The following is a 22,945-nucleotide window of genomic DNA, read 5'->3' as shown; positions in this document are numbered from 1 at the left end:
TGTGAATCCCTAGACACATACAGATAAGAATGTTTCATAGACTTTAGACCAAGGGCAACCCAGGTGATCCCTTTGCTTTTCCTTTTTTCTACCCTTCTTTACCTCCTCAAACAAGTGTGAGGCTCAAAGTATAGATTGAAGAATGGAGGCAATAAGTAATGACAAGACAATAGATTATGAAATCCCCACCCCCACTTAAAATACTCAGAAGTACAAAGAAAAATTGAAAAGTAGGAAAACTTGTTGGGTATGTTATAGGCCATTTGTGGAGCTAAGATTTCTCCTGTACAGTACATAAGGAATCCCCATCCTTGAGCTACTGTTTTATTTATGGACCTACAACCCAGTTAGGCCCTTAAACCAGTGACTTCAGAAGTAGGGCCTGGGGCTAGCGATTCCATAGGCCTAGTGGAATTTTTCCTGAGTTGGAAGTGCCCAGGGATGATACCGACCAGAAGCCAAGATCCTGAATCATGGTGTGAGAACAAGAACCAGCTGATGGCAACCCCAAATTTCATTTGAATAAATATGTCTGTGGATGCTTAAGTTCTATGCATGTATTGTCTTTTCTCCTTCTTGTGTGGTCATTTGGCTACCAGCTTTCTAAAGTAAATGTTCTAAAGAACATTTACTGCTAAATGGTGTGAAAGAGCATCAAATCCAAACCTTCTTTTCACCAGACTAAAAAACACTCTCCTTGGCAGAGAAAATGGAAGCAAAATCAGAGTTCATAGCATCACCTATTATCACTGTTGCCTCTATCCAAAGTAAGGATCCTTCTTCTTTTGCCTAGCACAGTTAAAGAAACTTCTTGTTAACCTTAAAATCACCAACCTCAGCTCATTTGAGCTTTTGTACTCCTCCTATTACTTCTTCTCTTTTGTATTCATCTTTCATTGCTTTCTCTTGCCTGAATCTTCTAGATATATCAAAAAACATTTGTATTCCCTATGAATCCACATCAATTTCTGTGGGCAACTCCTCTTAAAAAAAATCAGTGTCATTATTTCTGCTTTCATGATGGAAACTCATACACACACTCACATACACTCTCGGGCCAACTTTTTGTAGAATTTTAACCCATGGGGTCTCACCTATCTTTTTTTCTGAACCTTTTAAACTCTCTGGTGTGAGCCATATCATGAATAGCTTTCCTCTTCTTTGTCACAAACTCTAAGACAGAATGATCAATTCCCTTTCCCCACCAAGTATCCTATCATCTCTACTTCAGGACCTAATCCCTCCTTATCCCTTAGTCAGGTCTAGAAGAGCATTCCCTAGTTATTTCCTATTCCTTTGGAAGAATAAAATTATACCTAAGGTAAGTCAACAGCTTACCAAGTGTTCTGCTTTTGGCAAAAAGAGAACTCCGGATGATATCTGGACTACTGAAGTTCCCATTGCTACAATATCATAATTTCATGTCTGTTTTGTCCAGAATTGCCCCACAGTAGGTTCTCTCATCATGGGACAGTAGAAAGAACCAGAGTCACCAGATGACAAGGGTTCCTCATTTGTCAAACAAGGGGATTGCATTAGATGACCTTTAAGTTCCCTTCTGGCCCTAGACTATCATCTTATGTCACATATCTCTTTTGTTTCCCTTTCCATTAATCCCTATCCACATACTCCCCATTATGCTTTCTTCTCTGACATTCCTGGATTTCCTCACTTTGAATATAATCTTCTTATTTTATAATGCTACTTTTATTTACACAGTTGTTATAATAGGGTCTAAATGAACGGATGTAAATCTCTCAACCAACATTCATTGTAACCAAAGGCAAACATTTGTTTCTACTGACAAACTTCTACACATTTCATAGTTGGTTGCCCTTATTCATGTAGCTCCCTATATATCCAGTGACTTTTTTTTTTTACCCATCTTTGCCTTTTGGCTCTACACTATTAAATATGTTAGTTTTTAATAAATCTGAGTGTTTAGTTTCTAAAATATAAAGTTGGCAATATTTTTATTCATATTCTCCTCCTCTGCCATCTCCACTTGAAATTCTATCCACCCTTCTAAGACCTCTAGGCCAAATGTTACCTTCTCTATGAAGCCTTTAATCCCTTCTTTTTTCACCAAAAAATGACTTCATATATGAACTTTCATGAATGAATGAAAAAGCACTTAAGTACTTAGAATGTGTTAAGTCCCGCAAATACAAATATAAAGGCAAAACTAGCATGTATCTCATTAATTTATTATGTTCTATTTTGTATTATGGTCACTTCTATACATTAATTATCTTTCCTAATGGACTCTTTGCTCTTTGAAAGCTAAGACTATAACTTATTGATTTTTGTATCTTCTAGCATCTAGCAAAAGGTGTTGCATAAAGCAGACATTTAATAAATATTTGTTAAATAAAGGAATGAGCTCAAAGTCAAAATGTAAAGTAATTATTAAAAAGTATCAATAGCAGAAATACCTAAATAAATATCAATATTTTTCCATCTTCAAAAAAGTTTTATGGGTTAATATTTGTCAAGATCAAAGGGCAAGATCATTATAATCAATTAGGGAAAATAGCAATTTTGTACACACATTACCAACTAATCCAACACTTGAACAACAACAACCAAAAATCATGTGAAATAACAAAGTGGTCATTTCTTTTATTTTCTTCCCTCTGAACTATGTCTAAATAGAGTGTACTCACAGTTTCTAAAACACAAAACTGGCAATTGTTCCTATTTCTGAAACATTTTGAGGCTACACTTAAATTCACCTTATTGACTTTGTCTCCTACAGTATTAATAGAATCAGCTTTCCCTGAAAAGATTCCAAGCACAAAATAGGGATTTGTGAAAGGAAATAAAATGCATTTGCTATATTTTAAAAACAGAAAAAATATGATTTTAGTGCTCCTGGGTTAACACATTCACTAAAGGTTTCTTCTGATGACTCATTTTGGCATAATACTGACCCTCAGATCTTACAGGATTAGACAGGAGCTCCAGCTCTGACACGTTATACTAAGCTAGTAAGTAAGGCTCTGAGCACAGACCTAAAGTCCATTTCTGTTCTCCAAGGGCAGATGGAACAAGTTTGGAGAATCTCATCATCAGACTGGCTGCCAGGCAATGCATTTTTTCAGTTATAATGATCCTTTAAACTCATCTACAAAGTTGTATGATGTTTGAAACCTGTACTATTGGAGGCAATATCCACAACGATGACAAATGGATTTCTCCAAGCTTTTCTGAATTGCTAAACCTTATGGCCTTTTTTCAGTCCCCATCATACTTGACCGTGGCAATTTCTGGCACTGTTAACCACTCCTTTTCTCCTGAATACTCTCTTTCCCCTTGATTTTCATGACACTACTTCTTTTTCCAGATTTTCATCCTACCTATCTGAGGATTCCTTTCAATCTCCTTCACTGAATCATCATCCATTTCCTTCCATGTAAGCATGGCTAAAAGGAAGGCTAAATGAAGGAATTAAATGATATAGGGAGCTAATGAGAACCAAAAGCTATGTGCAATATGATACTTCTAAGACAGACAACTTAATAATAGTCATAATAGCTAACTTTCAAATAATGCATTAAGGCTTGCAAAGTGCTTTATGTATGCTGTCTCATTTGGTTCCTATAACAACCCTCTGAAGAAGGTATTATTGTGATCCTTATTTTATAGCTGAGGAAACTAAGGCAGAGAAAAGTTAACTGACTTTCCCGGGATCATACAGTGCTGTCTGAGGTAGGATGTGAACTTAGATTATCCGGGGATCAAGTTCCAAGTCTAGTGCTCTATCTACTCAGTCTATTAACTGCCTACAATAGTTAGCCATACATACATACATATCTCTATGTGTGTACATATGTATAACACATGTATATGTATGTGTATGCACCATAGAATTATAGATGGAAGGAACATTGGAAGTCCTCTAATCCCACATTTTAAAGGTGAGGAAACCAAGAATGGTTGAGTGCCTAACATCGCTCAAATAGTAAAGAGCAGAGTTAGGAATTGTGTACCCATGACTTTTGATTCTAAAATCTAGTATATTATAAAGAGAGAACTCTAGACAACAGGGAAAAGAATTTAAAAATAAGACAAACATGGGATATTTTTAAGAAAGAAAGTGAACAAAAGTATTTCAAGATTACTCATCTAAAGAAATGTTATAAATCCTAATCAACTGATAATTCAATATTTCTATGAGATTAAAAAATGATTAGAGGGAGAGATAGAAACAAAAAACCAAACGAATGGAAAGTCATTTACAACACAAGTTTAGAAAGAGGCTATCTTTAGAGCATCATTAAGTGATGACTAAGATAAGGAATATTAATCATTTATAGAGTTTAAAGGAAAGATACTATTTAGTCTTGTAAATGGAGGCATAGATAGAAACAATGGGATGAAGTTAAAAAAAGAAAACTGATTATGAGAAAACATTTCCTTCTGGTGAAAATTAATAGATGACCATTTCATCCATTAAGACACGGAAGCTGTACAGGGTGAAATGGTAGGATGCATGCTCTAATAATCAATAGGAAACTCTGTTATGTTTCTATTGTGTGCAAAACATTGTGCCAGAAGGAATAAACAAGGTTAAATGAGACACAGTGCCTATAGTCTACAGTCAAATTGGGAGATGACACCAAAACGGAGAGCTATAAATTACAAAAAAGACTGTCATGTGATGTCAGAGATAGTCATGACCACCTGGAAGAGGCAGGCAAGACTTCATGAAGAAGGTGGTGTTTTGAGATGGACTTTAAAGGTCAGATAGGAATTCAACTGGTAAAGATCAGGAAGAAAGGTCTGGGGAAGAATATTGTGAAAAGACAAGAAAATACATTGTCTTTGTAGGCTAGTAAGTTGTTCAGTTTGCATAGAGGATAGAGTGAATAGAGGAGAGTAATAGAGAGAAGGCTTCAAAAGTAGAACCAGGTTGTGGAAAGCCTTGAATGGTAGGCAGACAATAATGAATATTCATCATGATTTTTTTTTAAAGCAGGGGAAGGACATAAACAAAATTATGCATACAGGAGATTACTTGTGCATCAGCATGAAAGGTGGACTGGAGGGAAGGATAGGCAGTTGTAACAGGTAAATGAATTATAATGAGGTTAGTATTTACTGGAACAGGGAAGAGGGTATGGATGTGAAATGTCACAGAAGTGGAATAGGACCTAGCAAATGACTGGATGTGAGAGTTAAGAGAAAAGGAAAAGTCAAGGAATGATAGTGATATTGATGGAAGCAGTAAATTTAGAACAGATTTGTGGGGAAAGAAAAATGAGCTAAATTTTAGACAATAATGCTTCAATGGCAAGGGCTGGTTTAGATTATCATATTTTTTTTCAATTCTTTTCTCTTATTTGCTACTCACAAAACAGAATAATGAAGTATAATAGGGCATTGGAAAAAGTTCTAGCATTCTTAATTCTGTTGTCTGAGAAGAGGGTCGTATTAATGGTAGATGACCTTATAGAACTTTTAATCTGTGTATAGGGGGGATTTTCTTTCAAATTGTGATGGTGGTTCTTTGTTTCCCCCTAAACCATCTGATTTCCTTGATGCTAAGAATCATATTTTCTTTACTGTCATTTTAGATTTAGTATGAATTCTTAACTGGAGACCTGAAAAGGCCTTCTATCAGACAGTCTCATGGTGCCAAACAATCTCATCACAGACTCAAGCCTGCTATGATCACCTCCATGAACTATCCTCTTTCCCATGTATCTAATTCTTCTCTCAAGAAGGTAAAAAAAATTCTTTTCAACTACATTGGTTTTTTTTCCTTTTGACTCAGCTCAAAAGCCATCTTTTCCAATAAACCTTCCTTGTAAAACATTATAGACAAATCTATAAAAATGTTCAGTAGTGTCTCTGCCTTTATACTCACAAAGCAGCTACTACAACTTATTGATACTCAGAAATCTGATAATACCTAATTTAGTGGTACGCACTCAGAAATTCAATAAATGTTTGTTATTCATGATTCTCCATGCATCTTATTTGCGATTATTATATGTGTATGTGTATATTATGTATGTATACATTATATATACACATACACACATATAAAACTATTAGACTAGTCTACAATTCAACTAGTTGGCTGTCATTAACCAGTAGACTTGGAAACTAAACTTGGTCAGTCACTAGGTGTATGAACACCAATGCCTTTGCTTTTGCGACTCAAGCGACCACCAGGAAGTATTAATTCAGTTCAGTTGTTTTTCAGTTGTGTCTGACCTTTTGTGATCTCAGTTGGGGTTTTCTTGGCAAAGACACTGTAGTGGTTTGCCATTTCCTTCTCTGGTTCATTTTATGCTGAGGAAATTAAGGGAAACAGGGTTAAATGACTTGCCCAGGGTCATACATCTAGTGAGTATGTGAGGCCAGATTTGAATTTGTCTTCCTGGCTCCAGGTTCAGCACTCTATCCACTGCATTACCTATCTGCTTGAAGTATTAGTGTGCTAAGTTCAAGGTATACAAGTTCAAAGTGAGGTAATCCCTGCCCTCTTTTGAACCTTTAAACTGTTCTTCACCGTAAACCACTGCCTTACCGTGCTCTCTTACCATGGCTTGTGGGTTGTTACTCGATTTTTGCTTCATAATAGCAGTATCCACAACTAACTTTTTCATGCTTTCAAATCATGAGGTGATCTTAAAGGTAAATGAAAAAAAAAAAGATTTGCCCCAGGGGAGGAAATTGCAAAGATCATGGCACTTCTATGAAGCAAGAGCTTTGGTTAAAACCAAAGAAAGGTTCCAAGGCTCCACCAGCTCTGTGAAAACTAAAGTGCAGAAATTCTCAGAGATAATCATTGCATTCTGTAATATATGAAGGCTATTTGTTAATAGAGCTTTATAATACCAATGTGTTTCTTGGTATTATATATGTAAAATAACTCATAAGCATCAATTAATTTGTCTGTTTCAAACCAAATTCACTTAGGCAGTTAGCTATACTTAATGGATTGTTACTATTAGAAATTCAACACAAAAATGTAAAGAAATTATCTTTTTAGCTATTAGTAAACATAACTGGGTATGTGAGTTAAGGTTCTTAATTCTATAAAATACAAAAGATCTCAGATCCTAGGCTTATGAATTGTTTGGGTAGATAATGTTTATACTAATGTCAGGCTCATTGAATGATATATAAGTATATCTTGAACAGGCACTTCACATGGGCAATGAACTGGGCCCAAAATTGTATATAAAAGAACAGATGAATTGAATTTGGGAAATTCAGTAACATTTTGAATAATCTTAAACTGCTCTCAGGGACTAAACCCTTCTTTCTAACAGTATTATTCTTCCCCGATGCCATCTATCTATAAATCATCAAAAGCTACAATTTCCAATGAACCAATATTGTGAATGACCCAAAGGACAACGGAGAGACATCTAATATGTATAAGTAGGATGCAGCTGAGTGCCAACAAGAGCCCCTATGGAAGAAGTGCTATAAAAGGTATCATCTAAGAAAAAGAGTTAGGACTAGTCACAGTGAGAGCAAAGGTAAACAGATTGTCCACAGTGCTGTACTGGAACCCAATGAATTTTTTTAAGACAAAAACAAAACTAGAGGTAGACCTCTTAATGCTCAGATAAATCAAGTTTAAAGGACTTGCCTCTACAGAGAACATTGATGAGAACTGCACAGAATAAGATGTTATGTATGACAGTTGTGACTGTCTTTGTTTTTCTTGCCTTTTCAATGTTTGGAGGATGTGGAGGTGAGAGGGAGAGAATTCAAAAGTGAAAATAAAATAAAATTGAATTAAATAAAAATTTTAAAAGATAATTTAAAAAATTTAAATAAAAAAATGCAGTCATGTAAAAGTGGCAATCTGCACCATTAATGGTAATCCTGCTCAATTCCTCTTAATTCTAATAACTTCCCTCTGTTGATTATTTCTAATTTATCCTATGTACATTTTATTTGTGCAATGTTGCTTGTGTGTTGCCTCCACCATTAGATTGTGAGCTCTTTGATAGCAGCGACTGTCTTTTACTTTCCTTTCTATCTCCAGCACGTTGCATATTGCCTAGCACATAGTAGGAGCTTAATAAATATTTATTGACTGATTGACAGAGCCAATGAAGTACTGAAGCTTAAGAAGGAGAATGAGCAGAATTTAGGGAAATGATTTATTCTGTGTTGATTGTAGACTTGGAAAGAAATCTAAATTTTGAAACAGTCTGTTCCTTGATTTATCATTCTCAAGGAAAAAAAATCGGCTTTTTTTTTGGCCATAGCTATGCTTGCTGTAGATGTTTCTCCCTAGCTACTCCAGTTATCCACTGCCCAATGCTTCTGTGACTGCTTGACCCCTCCAGGAAATTGGCAGCTAACACCAAATGGCAGGAGTCCATAGAGCTAGCCCAGTCCTGGGAATCAAAGTGCTTGGATTTCTAAGCCTCATTTACTTATAACAACATGGCCATGTCACTCGGTTTATGGTGCCCAATTTTCCCCAGGTATTAAGTGGGCAGCTCTGAGCCATATGGCAGGGAATTCCAGGCCTGGGCCATAGAACTGTCTCCTGCTCAGGTTACCTACTGGTAAGTGGTGCTCATTCCCTTCCAGTCCCAGAGACACTAGCTCCATCTATCTTGCAATTTCCTGGTTTTTGGAAGTTAGACAGTGGAGTAATTTGTGCTGCTGCTATTGCTACTGGCAAGGGATTTTAGGATAATCTCTGCAGTTCTGAACCCCAGGCAAATCTTTCACCTTAAATTCAATCTTTCTCATTTAACCCCTTTTCTAAAATGAGATTAGGATTGAGGAAATAGTGGAAAATAAATAACCTCCTGGGATTTGTTTCATAGCAAATTTAAGTACATTTACTTAGATGATTTAAGAACAAGAGTAATTAGAGAGAAGGGAGTCTTAGAACAAAGGGAAAAACATAAAAATAAAACTAGAAATTACTTATATGTTTAATAATAGGAGTTGGTAAATAAACCCTGACATATTAATGTAATGGGCAGCTAGGTGGTGCAGTGGATATAATGCCTGCCCTGGAGTCAGAAAGAGCTGAGTTCAAATCCAGCCTCAGATACTAGTTGTGTGACCCTAGGGCAAGTCATTTAAACCTGTTTGCCTCAGTTTCCTCATCTATAAAATGAGCCAGAGAAGGAAATGGCAAACCACTCCAGTATCTTTGCCAAAGAGACCCCAAATGGGGTCACAAAGATTTGGACACAATTGAAATGACTGGACAACAAATATTAAAGTAATATAATAATTAAGATACAGGCAAGAGTAAGGATTACCAGGAAAAATAGAAAGTAAAAAAAAAGGAGTAGGTCATAATATCTATGCATACTATCTATAACTATTACTAGAAAGATTTAATTTGGAATGAATAGACAAAACAACCTTGTTAGAGACTTGGAGTGACTGAAAAGTTATAACATTTCATGTGTGGAAATTCATTTATTTAGATGTAAATATTTGCAAAGAAGATTTGATTACATATAATGATCTTTAATATCATTTTAAAAAATGTACTACAGATAGCATCCTGCTTGGGGAAAGGTAAACTATTGTTTTCTCATTAAAATAATTTGATTTTCAAATTTACATCATGTTCAAGTATAAATCATATTTTGGTTAGTTAAAAAAATAGTGGTGAAATATCATAGAATGTAAGAGCAAGATGGGAGTTTGGATAATCGTTACACTCCGATTTTCTACATAAGGAAAATGAATGCCAGAGAAAGCAGTATGACAGATCCCCTCTCACATACAGCTAATTATTGGCAGAGCTGTGATTAGAACCCAAGTCTCAGGACTTTGTCAAATGTTTGTTCTACTGTATTCTGCTGCCCTTATGATAGTAAGGGAGTTGTTACATTCGACAAAAAAGCTATTAAAATGCCTGCTATGTGCAAAGAACTGGGGGCGGAGTGGAAAGTAAGCATGCACTAGAAAGACAGATGGTGAGAAGATATCCTGAATGCAGACCGAAGCATGGCTGGAGCTGGCCTACTTAGGGTGGGCCATGAGAGTCACTTAACACTCAGGACCCACTGGCTTTTTTTCTAGGCTCCCAGCAGACCATCATCCTTACATAATGACTACATTACCAACACATGTTACAATTAATTAGATCACATTTTATCTTACATTTCTGTCTCTTGGTAGGATTTAGGAGACACCTTAGTCCTTTGATAGTACTCAATCATGAGCTGGTTTATAACGTAGTTATTTGAGTGCATATTCTAACTGCCGTATTTTAACTGTAAGTTTACTTGATATATGACTAGGCATGGATGACCATGTTGTACTTTGTATACATCGTAACACATAATACCTACTGGTTTTTAATAAAGGGCCATTCAATGAAGGAACATTCTCTAACTTTGGTGGGCACAGTTTAAGACTTATATTATTCGTTTCTCTACCTTGCATAACCCCAGGAAAAAAAAATACATATACTTGAATCCCTTTATAACACTAGCTTTAGAGAACAGGATAGACACTAATACAACATATTGTTACATCCAATTTTAGTATAAATAGATATGCTTCTGAGGATGCTGTTTACTCACAGGTTCATGTAAGTTCATCTAATATTTTAATAAGGTTATCTTGCTCACAATCCCTTACATACAGGGTGTTCCTAAAGTCTGGAAACGTAGGCAAAAATGCATATTTTCAAGAAATGAAATGAATGAAATTTTCAACAACATTTTATTTAATTGGAATATTAACAAATAACATCTTCAATATGATTTCCATCATTTGTGATGCAAAGGTTGATGTGCTTTGCAAGATTCACGTGAACTAGATGCAATAACTCCACATTGCCATCAATTTTGGCACATTTGCTTTTTATACGTTCAGTCAAGTCTGTTGCATCTGTGATTTTCATTGAGTACACTTTCTCCTCTAGCACACCCCAGAAAAAGAAGTCAAGGAGACTAAGGTCTGTTAATATTCCAATTAAATAAATAAAATGTTGAAAATTTTTGCCTATGTCTCCAGGCTTTAGGGACACTCTGTGCAACTTGACTGGCCTATCACTAGGTAAGTGGATGCTTTGAAGCTATTTATGCATCAATTTTTATTGGGTTTATGGGAAAGTATAGTTGGAAATTCAAGTTACATTACCATACTTTAATTCAGCTAATAAAAATCAAATAGTGATTTTTTTTTGTCATGGCCTAATAATAAGAGTATTCATGTGGGGGAGTGAAAAGAGCACAGGAGTGAAGGGACCAGGACCTGAGTTTCTCTGTGAGACTTTGAGAAAGTCATTTAAGGCCTCGATGCCTTGGTTTTCTTCCACAAAATGAGGGGGTTGGACTAGATTGTATTTAAAGTTTATTTTAGTACTAATACTGTATGCTGCTAGGCTTCTAGCTAATCATTAGGCAGTGGGCCCAACATAAATTTAATACATTCTTCTCCTTAGAGGCCTAATTGTTGGATTTCCTGGAATTTTTTGCTAGAGGGGGAATTTATATGCAGTAGTCTCATTCCTGTGTAGTCTCTGGTTGTGTCTACTGAGTGCCAAAGTCACCAGTCAATTTGGTGAATCCAACTATGTAACTGATCGATTCAGTTAAAAAATAGCAACATTTGTCATTTATTTGAATTGACTAGATTTGGGGCTAAGTGGACTAATTACTGGAGTCTGGTTGATTCATTATCCCCGTATAAACTCAGCTCTTCTTCAGTAATAAAAGTAGCAAAAAGGAGGCAAGACTAGGTAGAATAAGGGTTTAGATACCCTGATAAATGTGGTGGAACCAATGAAATTTGTAGGGGGGAGAATCTCTGAGAGTTTAATGCTTTTTAAAAAACTATCTTCAAAGCTGCTTTAACTATAATGTACAGATGTTCACTCCTGGGCATATCATTACTGCAAAGAAATAGGCCAACTAAAGAGTTCTCAAAAGAGCCACCTAATTGATGAAGGATTAAAAGGAATGATTTATGAAGAAAAGCACTAATTAGAAACACAGTCCTATGATACTTGGCATTTCTGTCTCTCTATATCTACACATGCCCGATATAAACAAGATGCTATATTTGAATATTAACCAATAGGCTTTTATTAAGCCTTTGCTATGAATCACTATGCTTAGGAGTGGAGATAACAAAGACAAAAGTAGAAGTTCCTGTCTTTGGGGAGCTTATATTTCATTGGAAGAGATAATATGTACAGATATGAGTATATAAGAGTATGTACCAAATGATCACAAAGAAGCTTTAGCAGGAGGAGTCGCCCCAGCCCTTGGGGTTCGGGGGGACCAGGAAAGACATCATGAAGTTAGTACTTGAGCAGTATCTTAAAGAAATTGGGGATTGTAAGAAGTGCAGGTGAGGAAGGGGGGGTATTCTAAGCATGGGAAACAGCCAGTACAAAGGCAGAGAGATGGAAGACAGAAAAGCAAGTATGTGTGAAACATGCAATTAGCCCAGACAGGAGAGTCAGCTCTTTCTAAAGGGGGCGGTAATATAACGGATCAGGTGCTAGAATTGGAGTGAAGAGGAACTGGATTCCCAAACCCCCACTCAGACACTTATTTACTTTGTGACCCTAGGCAAGTCATTTAGTCTCTCTAAGCCTCAGTTTCCTCATCTGTAAAATGGATACAGTAATAGCACCTAACTCACAGAATTATTGTAAGGATCCAATGAGATAATATATGGAAAAGACTCTGGAAGCCTTAAATCACTACATAAGTGTTAACTATTATTATTTAGACATAATGTACTGGCGCTTATTTGGACAGGGAGGAGCCTTGCTAACCCAACATGTACTCCTACAACCTGATTGGAATTTTTACTACCCAAAATACTTCTTAGGGTTAAGTCATTGTCTCCAGAGGTTCTCAAAATGCAGAGTTATTGCATGGAGGTATTGCTCTGAGGCTGGGACATATTAACAAAGGTTGGCTAAGCATAGAACCTTCAAGGATGGAAGAAGGTCATCTAATCTCATTCATACCTCAAGAATAAAATTCATCTACAACATCCCAGAAAGGGATTATCCAATCTCTTCTTAAAGATTTCTAGTAATAAGGCATTCACCAACCCCCAGAAGTAGTCGTTCCGCTGTTGGACAGTTCAAATTATGAGTCATCAGTTATCTTCTATTGGTTAAGATATTAACTTTAATTTTTTGATGTGGTGTTCTGTGAATACCATGTTAAGTGCCTTCTAACTCTCTTCTTGAAGTATTCATGATATAAAGGTATAAGCCTTCTAAGTCTACATATCATAAAAAATCATTTTGCCACTTTCATTTTTTAATACTGAACCTTATTTTCCGACATATTTTCCCTTCTAGGGGAAATCTAAACCAAAGCTCAGAATCCATTTGAATGTGAATTCCTTCAGAAAACTATTATGTATATTTTACTTTATGGGCTCTCTTTAAGTTTAAGTCTCTTGCTTGTATCCTCTGGGTTTCTGTACAATGAAATAAAGCATGTTCTCTATGAAGATGTACTTACTACCTTGAGTGCTTATGAGAAAGCCTGGGAACACTCTTACCTTTATCTGTGGAAATTCTAACACAAACTGTACTGGGAAACTTAAAAATAGCCCCCAGAATTGATCAGATCTGGTATGAGCCCAAAGTATTAGGAAGGTCTCGGGCCAAGTACCGTATTTACTCTTGGACAGGTTGTTCTTCTGCTACTCTCAATAAAACTTAAGCTCCTTCAGAACAAGGGCTGCTTCTATTTTTATCCTTGTATTTCTAGTGCCCCATTATAGTACCTGGAATATAGTAAGTGCTTAATAAATGTTTGTTGAATTCTTAAAGTATATCCCATCTACAATGCCAACAGCATGCAAATGATTCCCTATAGGTACCAACTATAATGGGATATAGGCATCAGAGAGTAGTCAATGTGATGAGGGCACAGTCTCTGGGAACCCCCTTGAATCTGGAATACAGTCTCTGGGAGCACCCTTTAACTGTCCTTGAATCTTCCAACTAGATCTGGCCTTTCCCTAAGGCCATAAGCCTTACATTATCATTAGGCCCAAATCTCTACCTAGGCTCACCCTTTATTGTCCATCTACTTCCCACCCTGGATACTATCAATACCCATACCTTCAGCTACTTCCCACCCTTAATTCCATTCTCTTGGTTCTTGGACTCTGACCTTATCTGGTCCTCCTTAGACTCCTCCTCAGGACCCTCCCTAAAGCCCTCCTCTAGTCACCCCAGACCACCCCTCAATCCTTCCTACAATCTTTGTGTATATAATCTCCATCCTGCCTCCATGAAGGGGCTCAGATTCAATCTAGCTCAGTAGATTGAATCTGGTCAACTTGTGAAAACAGGCATCACAAAGGGTGGGATTTCTTAAGACAACCCATTATGGTGAATCCCTAATAAACCTTGTCTTTTCCCTTGGCTGAGAAGGCTTGAGTTGAATTCTTTTGGCAGGACCCAGCTAAACAAAGAAGTAAGTGACTTGTCCAGTCTCATAGCTAATAAGGCTAAGAGGAGGGTTTTAAACTAATGTGTATATTGACTTCCCAGTTCAAGTTAAAATCATAATTTTTCATTTTTTCTTTTAAAGGACCAATATTTTAAAAGTTAAATTACCATGGTTGTCCCCCTATTTATTGCATATTTGTCATATCAAGGGTCTCTAATAAGGCAGGCAATAACCATTTTTGCAAACTTATACTGGGCAAATAGACAAACTATGGCGAATCTCAACTTCATTTCAAATGGTATGACAGTCTCTCTACCTCCAAGTCCCATTGTTTTCCTTTCCCCCTACCCACTCCACTATGTTTCCATAGAGATCTGTGTTTTGGCCATTCTGCTATTAAACTTTTTGCAACCAACAAGTCATTTTGTCTTCAATCCCTGGTGTTAAACACAAAGGTACTTCAGCTGACCCTTTGGAGGGTTTATTAGCCACTCTCTACACTTTGTAAATCCAGGATGGATAAGATAATCTTGTCACTCTGATAAAATCTCTGTACTCCACCTAAAGTTGCTTATGGCTGTGTGGCCTCAGGAGTTCCACATTCACAGAGAAAATGAGGCTTTCCTGGTCTTATGATTGACTAGAAGGTTGCTCACATGCTTGATAGAGCAAAGTCCACTACTCACGACCAGCACAGTGGAAGACTCTTGGGCAGACTGTGCAATGAATAAATACTTCATTAATCTTACCCCAGGGTCAGGATGGACAGAGCAGCAAATATTTTTAATTGATATTGGAACCAATTTTTGAAATCAAACAACCATGATATAACAAAAGCAATAGGTAACAGATGTGCTCCTAAGAAGCTGTGGGTAAAATATTTTTTTTCTAAACCAACTCCCCAAATCTCTCTCTCTCTCTCTCTCTCTCTCTCTCTCTCTCTCTCTCACACACACACACACACAAATGTTTCACCTTAATTGATCTTTAATTAGCATTGGTTCCGCTGAATTTCTTGGTCATCTTCCACCTCCCATCCTACCCCCTCCCCCGTCTTTGTTCTGTACTTAAAAGCTCCCTTTCTATATAAAAAGCCCTCTTTGAAATGTAAATAATGACTCAGAAATTTATTTCTAGTTTATTTCATATCTATATATGTAGTTATTTCTCTCTACATTTATATAGATAAATAGATATATTCACATTTTCTTTAAGTGGGACACACATACTTTCATAGATTGAAAATCACTTTTGGCTATGGAAACTTAACAGAATTATTATAATATAAAATGTATAATGAAAGGGATAATTAAATGATAGTGAAACAATGAACTACAAGGGCAAGGCAGCCTAAAGAAACAATGCTATAAAAATTATATTAGTGAGAGACTTATCAAGACAAAAAAGGCTGGAAATAAAAGAAATATAGCTTGATGAAAAGATTTTGAGAGCTGACATAACTGAAGAAGTGGTCACATACAAAAAAGATCATATAAAAAAACTTGTAGGAGGGCAGATGGCCAATGTGTTTGCATGAGTATATCTCCACGGGTCAGAGATCAAGGGTAAGGTCAAGGAAAGATTGGGAGGCCTGTGAAGCAAAATAATGTCTGTTCCACAAAGGCAAGAATGATTAGCACACTTATTAAGATTATGATGTCAATCTTTATTTTCCTAAATAGTAAGGATGGTGACTGAAGACCAAACAAAAGAAAATGGGCTTAAATTAATGGCTTTCTTAAACCAGCTCTAACTCACCATAATGGTTATAAGACAAGTAAGAAGCTTACTGTGGAAGCTCCTTATCTGAAAATCTTCATGATGTGTAGGGACATCCAGCCATCTGTGATGACTTTGGAAAAGTCTCTTATATACTGCCAGCTGTATAATTCCAACTAAATTGGGAACTGAATACATTAATAGTTGGATTCAGTTTATAGGTATGATTTTGGGGTTAACTAACTATTTCCAAGACAAAGTTTAAATAAATAACCAACTTTCTTTTTTCATTTCTCTTTGACTAATCAGTTAAGACCTCCTTCCAAGTATTTCTACATTTCTTATTCTTTCATACTCCTGTTCTCCTTTGCCTCTGCCTTTCCCTATAGGTTAAAATGCTAAGCCAAAACCAACAAGATGAAATTTAAAAGCAGAAATTTAAATTTCTGTATTTTTCAAGCAATCAGCTGTACATGTACGAGGTACAACAGAACTGACTTGAAAACAACTTGTAAGAAAAAGGCTTAGACTTTTTAATTGACCACAGGCTCAATATGGATTAGAATTAATTGCTCATAAAAATGGTAATGTAAACTTAAGCTATGTTAAGAGAAAGAAAAGTCTCAAAATCAAGGGAGGTAATAGTCCCACTACATCCTGCACTGGTCAGACCACATCTAGAGAGTTATGTTTGGCTCTGAATACTATACTTTAAGGAGATCAATAAATATGAGTCTCTAGAAATGATAATAGGTGTCATACATAAATGGCTTACATATATTATTTCATTTAATCCTAACAAAACTGTATAAGGTCAACAAACATTTAAGTGCTTACTATTTGCCCAGTCTTATACTAAGCACTAAAGCTAGAAAGAGAGTTAAAAGCTCTCAAGGAGCTCACTTTCTATGAAGGGGAGAGGACATATAAATATCTAAGTATCTATAAGATACATTTAGAATTGAGAGTGAGCCATATATATGTTTGGACATGGCTAATGCAGGGATTTGTTTTGCTTGGGTAGGGGAGGTTGTTTGTGGGACTTTTTGTTTGTTTTTTGCTTTCTCATTGGTGGAAAGTGGGAGGTAGGAGGGAGAGAATTCAGAATTGAAAATAAAATAAAACTGAATCAACAAAAAAAGAATAGATGAAAGGTAAACTTGGAGGGGAAGACACTAGCAGCTAGGGGGAACTAAAAAGGCCTCCTGCAGAAGATGGCATGTTAGCTGAGACTTGAAGGAAGCCAGGGAGTCTGAGAAGTGGAGGAGAGGAGGGAGAGAATTTCAGGCATAGGAGACAGCCAATGCAAAAGCAGAGACCAAAGATGGAGTGAGATATAACAAAGTGATGGCATGAGATGTGACAAAGATGTGTGAGCTATAACAAATAGGCCAATAGGACTGGATCTTAGAATTCATGGAGGGAAATAAAGTATAAGAAGACCTGAAAGGGAGAAAGAAGGCAGAATTTTTAATTCCAGACACGGGATTTTCATCCTAGAGTTAAAAAAGGAGCTACTGGAATTCATTGAGTAGAAGATAACATGGTTGAAACTTACACTTTAAGAAATTACTTCAACATCTCAGTGGAGGATAGACTGGAGTAGGGGGACAGTTGAAGCAGAGAGATCAATGTGAAAGTTATTTTAACAGTTTAGCCCAGAAATAATGAGAGCACTCATAGGGAGTTTCCTCACTTGGGAGTTTGTATATGATTGTTTATGGGCTTGAAATCACAGATTTAGCTCCCATTCCTACATAGCACCTTTGTAAGTGACTTCTAATGCCCAATTTATCCTCACAAATATGCACATATTATAAAACAACATGACATAATTTGACTTACCCTTATTCAAAACATGTCTAGACAGATAGTTTATTCTTTTTTAAGAAGTCTTTCAAATTTTAGCCATTTATTTTTGTATATTTGCAAACAGGTATTTTTTCAGACGCTAACTTTGTAATAGCAATTTGTGGGCAACCCAGCAAGGACTTCATGAAAATGCGTCCCTTCATAAAAATATGTGGCCAAGCTTTGTCATGACGTATTTAATAACAGATTTTAACTGTACGAATCCCAAATAATAGATGTTTTCTGTATTGTTTTACAGATAGAATAAAATTTCTCTGCCTAAATTTGGAAGACAGGTAAGAATAAAAAGTAGCTCCCCAATTAATAAGAAAAAGAACAATAACTGGGCTTTATAGAGTGCTTTGAGAGGCCGGAAGGCCTTGAAGTCATGAAGATCTGGTCTCAAGTGCTCATGCCTGATGCATACCGGATGTGTGACCCTGAACAAGTCACTTGAGCTCTGAGTAATCCATGAAACTCTCCAAGATTCTAAGTTGTAAAGCCGGTGATGACCTCCATTGCTAAAGAGGGAATTTCCTTACTGAAAGTTCCATATACAAATGAAATCACAAATCTAGCCCAATAAATAAATACCGGGAGTCCCAAAGGTCTTAGCTTAAAACTGCACCAAGAACTTTGGAATACCAGAGTACTTACCACTGTTTGATTATTGACTGATTGTATAAGGATTTAACGTTTGGAAACTGTCTTTGTATTCCTTTGAGTCTTATAACCCTCGCTGGTGGGTACTTCTGGTATTATTATCCCCATTTTATGAACGAGGAAGCTAAGGCACAGAGAGTTTAGTCATCTGTCCACTGTCACACAGCCAATGTGTCAGAATCAGATTTTGACTCTAATTCTAGCACTTTATTCACTAAGCTACATCACCTCTATTTTATTTTAGATATTGCCTCTTTCATTTTATCCTTAGGTATTTACTTCTCACCATATCTTTAAGTAGCTTGGCTGATTCTGAGTCTAAGGCTTTTTCACACACACACACACACACACACACACACACACACCATATGCCAGAATATGGAAGAGAGGATTGAGAGGGACCCTAAAGCTGAAAAGGACTCTACCTGATTTTTTTTTGTTGGGTATCCCTCCCTACCTTCATTCAATCACTTGGAGAAATTGATCAAATAGGGTGGCCTCAGAATGAGCCAGCCCTTGGCATTTTGGTGGAAGGGGAGCCTTCATGGGTTCCGAAGGACTGCAAATTGACGATAAAAAGTTAAACTAGAATTACAAGGACCTACTTACTGATTTATATAGAGGACTGGGAGGAGCATACCCTAAACCCCTATTAGCAGGAAGAAATTGAGTTCCAAAGCTAAACTTAATCTTAGCCTGGGGCATTCGTCTGGTCTGGGCTCTTTGCTGCCTATGATGACTCATACATAGCCTTGACTATGAGAAAAGAGCCCTTGGTCTGCCCTTGCCAGAGAAAGAATTTCTAGTTACCACACTCTAGTAGAATGTAAGCAGTCCAAGTTAACAGCAAATTCCCTGAAGAGATGAAGCCTAGAAGCTGGTAGTCAAGACGCACTCAGTAATTATAAGACCGACACGGACACAAGAGCATTGCGGCATTGTTAAACAGTAGCCAGCTGAGACCAGCAGACACTACATGGCATGCCTACATGACAAAGAATAGTTACCAGGCTGAGATTATGCACCATATATTTCAAGTAGGAAACAAGGTCAGGGAGGAAGAACAGTAACATCATCAGAAGACATGAGTTGCCCCATATGCAAGTACCCGGTCCATACACATATGCCTATCCACGTGTTCCCAAGCTGTATCTACTCTTCCCATTTATGGCATAAAGAATGTGCTTTTAGCTTTTGAGGGAATGTTCTATTGTTAACTTTTCTTATATGGTATTCCATTAAATACTTTTGCTTTGAATTAATTGTGTCCTCTGGCTGACTATTAAAAATAAACACATTAATGGGGGCTCATGCACTATGCTTTTGAGTGAATATAAGCCCTTAAATACTCTAAACCTGAGGTAGCTTATTTGGGTGATGCACATATAAGTGAATTTAACTCCTTGGCCCTTTTTTGAAGGATGTAAAAAATGTGCAATTACTTTAAATGAGAGAATTAGATTAATTAAAAGTCTTTTTACTTTGAAAATTTTATAGTTTTATGACTTTTTGAACCCCGTATTTCTTACAAATCTACCTTCTCCCAACTGAGGCCACTGGGACTCAGCAATGAGCCCTTTCCCTTCCCTGTATCCTTTGAAAAAATTGAACCAGTTGGTTAACAAAGCCATATTACAGGATTTAATGATACTGCTGCCTAAAAATACTTCAACTTTAGCCAATAGCTCTGTGGATCTTTTTAGACCCATTAAATTTTTTTCCCAATAAACATGTAGGTTAAAAATATGTCTTAGCCAACACAATTTTTAACACTGCAGAACAAAACAACTGGCACCAGATGTGATTTCAGTACTCACGGGTAAAATGATTAGAAGTGGATGGATTGACACTGTCCCCACTGTCTGCACTTTCACTACTAGAAACTTCATCATCTGATTCCCGCACGGAGGAACAGGGTGAGGAGCCATCGACTTCTTCAAACTTCCTCTTTAAAATTCCACTCATCGCTGCAGCACTGTCACATGTACCTGTAACAGGGACAGGAGCAATGAAGCATTGAAACATTTGACCGCTGACTGTGCAGCCAAGGTCTCTGAAGGCATTTTTTATTTGGTTTTTTAAACATGAGCTGGGCTGTATCTTCTCCTATGGAATGATCACTGGGCAGAACTTTTCCAATGCCATGATCACTTTTTAAAAATATTTAAAATGTAATTCACTTGGATTAAAAATACATTGATTGATGAATATCATGTAATCTAATGTCTTTAATCCCTCCTCCTTAGGGGAAAAAAATCAGCTGAGGCTCATGGAACCATATGCAAGTATGAATGAATGAATAAATGAAAAGCATTTATTAAGCTCTTTGTGCATACAATTACCCCTTCTCCATCATGAGGATTAGGGGTACAGTGCCCCTGCTATCTGGAAAATCCACATAAAAATTTTTGGCCCTCCTTTTGTACCAGAGAAGAAGTCTGAATTTTTTCTTTTTCTTTTATGGGGTATTTACAGTACCTTATTGTAAAATTTGGGTTAAATATTTGGTCATAGCCTCTGTGTTGTCTGCTTGCCTTCACATGTCATCTGTGACAGCCTCTACAAATTTCCCCAAAAAGTCCCATTTAATTTCTTATGCCAACCTGCAATATATCGAAACCATGATGGGGAAAGTTACAATGTGGAAAGGATAACTGCATAACATCTCTCTCTCTCTCTCTCTCTCTCTCTCTCTCTCTCTCTCTCTCTCTCTCTCTCCCCGTCTCTCTCTCTGTCTCTCACTATATACACCAAGAGGGGTGTGCTAAACACTAAGAATACAAATATAAAAAGAAAGTATCCTTGCTCTCAAGAGGCTTACATTCTAAGAAGCAGAATCAACACATGTAGGGGAGTGGTGTCAAGGGAGAAATATTTTGATATGGGAAGGTACAGGTATGGTTAGTGGAGGCAAAGAGCAGTCAATTGTCATGCCCCTTCCAGTGGCAATGGCAGTATTGATTTGATTATGGTTCACAGAGGGAGGCACTGAAGGTTGGGTGTGGTGTGGGGGGAGGCGTGGAGGATTCACCTCTGACAACAAAACTACTGGCAAGATACCTGTGGTGGAAGTAAGAGGTACAGGTGAGGCTGATTAGATATGGAGTGTCACATGACTTTATGTTCATGTACTCTCCCACAACACAGGACCAACATGGACCCCAAGGCATGAGTTCCAAAGCTGAATGGGTGAAGTCCCTCAGAGAATGTTGTTTGGAGGCTTGGTGGTGTAGGACAGTGAGTGGTATCAAACTCAAATAGAAATGGGGGCCACTAAATCATAATAAGGATTCCTGTAGGCTGCATATTGACTTAGAAAATTACATATTAATATTATCTATGTTTTATTGATTTTTATTTTGTTAATATTTCCCAATTTTATTTTAATCTAATTTGGGTTGCTCTCAGGAATGCTGTAGGCCAAATGCTGCCTTTGGGACACTTGTTCAATACCTCTGATCTAGAGGGGTACAGTAGGGGTTAGATTGCCAGAAAAGAACATGAAGCATAGCTGGACGGCTAGGTATGTCTGACCATAACCCATTACATGGATGCAAATACATTTTTAGCAAGGCCTTCCAAAAGGAATACACACAAGACTAGTCTAAATTTTAGCAGCTGAAATACAATCACACAACAGATGGTTTTATTCTTGTAGCTTCTGAATGGGTTCAACTTGTTGAGATTTAGCTTAATGTGAAAGAATTTTTTTTTGCAATCTCTTCAGTTTAGCCTGCTTATAACCACTGGACTAGGATGAATAAGTACAAGGATAGATTACTTCCAAAACACAACTTTTATGCCTACCTGACACAAAACTTATGAAGAAATACTGATGTCTAAACAACAAGAGTATAAAGAAGAAAATGCAAAGAAACATATAAAGTCTTGCTGATGGTGGTGTAGTCATGTTTGCAGCCAGTAAACCTGGGCTCAAATCCTGGCTTTGCGACTTATTACAACTTGTATAACTTTGCCTTGACTTCTTCATCTATAAAATTATGATGTTAGGCTAATTGACTTTTAAGTCCCTTCCAGCTCTAAGTCATTTGATGTTAAGATAAAGACTTTTTCTTTTAAATGTTTTAAGTGGCATTAATTGAAAAACAGCTAAACAAATTGTGACACACGAATGGAACAGAATATTACTACGGTGTGAGAAACAATGGACATGATAAATACAGAAAATCATGGAAAGACTTAACACCAACTAATGCAGAGTAAACAGGTCCAAGAAAACAATATATACAATGACTACAATACAAATGGAAAGAATCACAAAACAGTGACAAGTAAATATTGCAAAATTA

General features: G+C 36.8%; 1 protein-coding gene across 2 annotated transcripts in view; it reads right to left on the bottom strand.

Moving 5' to 3' along the window:
• Window positions 1-22,945, bottom strand: part of CSRNP3 (cysteine and serine rich nuclear protein 3) — a 192,805-nt gene that overhangs the window by 85,300 nt on the left and 84,560 nt on the right. For both annotated transcript variants that reach the window (XM_036747691.1, XM_036747692.1), the window contains exon 2: window positions 20,453-20,623. In XM_036747691.1, coding sequence (XP_036603586.1) covers window positions 20,453-20,600 — 148 coding nt within the window. In that variant the 5' untranslated portion in view covers window positions 20,601-20,623. The remainder of the gene's footprint in view (window positions 1-20,452; window positions 20,624-22,945) is intronic.

The sequence above is a fragment of the Trichosurus vulpecula genome, chromosome 2 (genome assembly GCF_011100635.1).
Source record: "Trichosurus vulpecula isolate mTriVul1 chromosome 2, mTriVul1.pri, whole genome shotgun sequence".
In the NCBI taxonomy this organism is placed as follows: Eukaryota; Metazoa; Chordata; class Mammalia; order Diprotodontia; family Phalangeridae; genus Trichosurus; species Trichosurus vulpecula.
The sequence above is the reverse complement of the archived record's forward strand: the minus strand, read 5'-3'. Positions and strand labels throughout refer to the sequence as shown.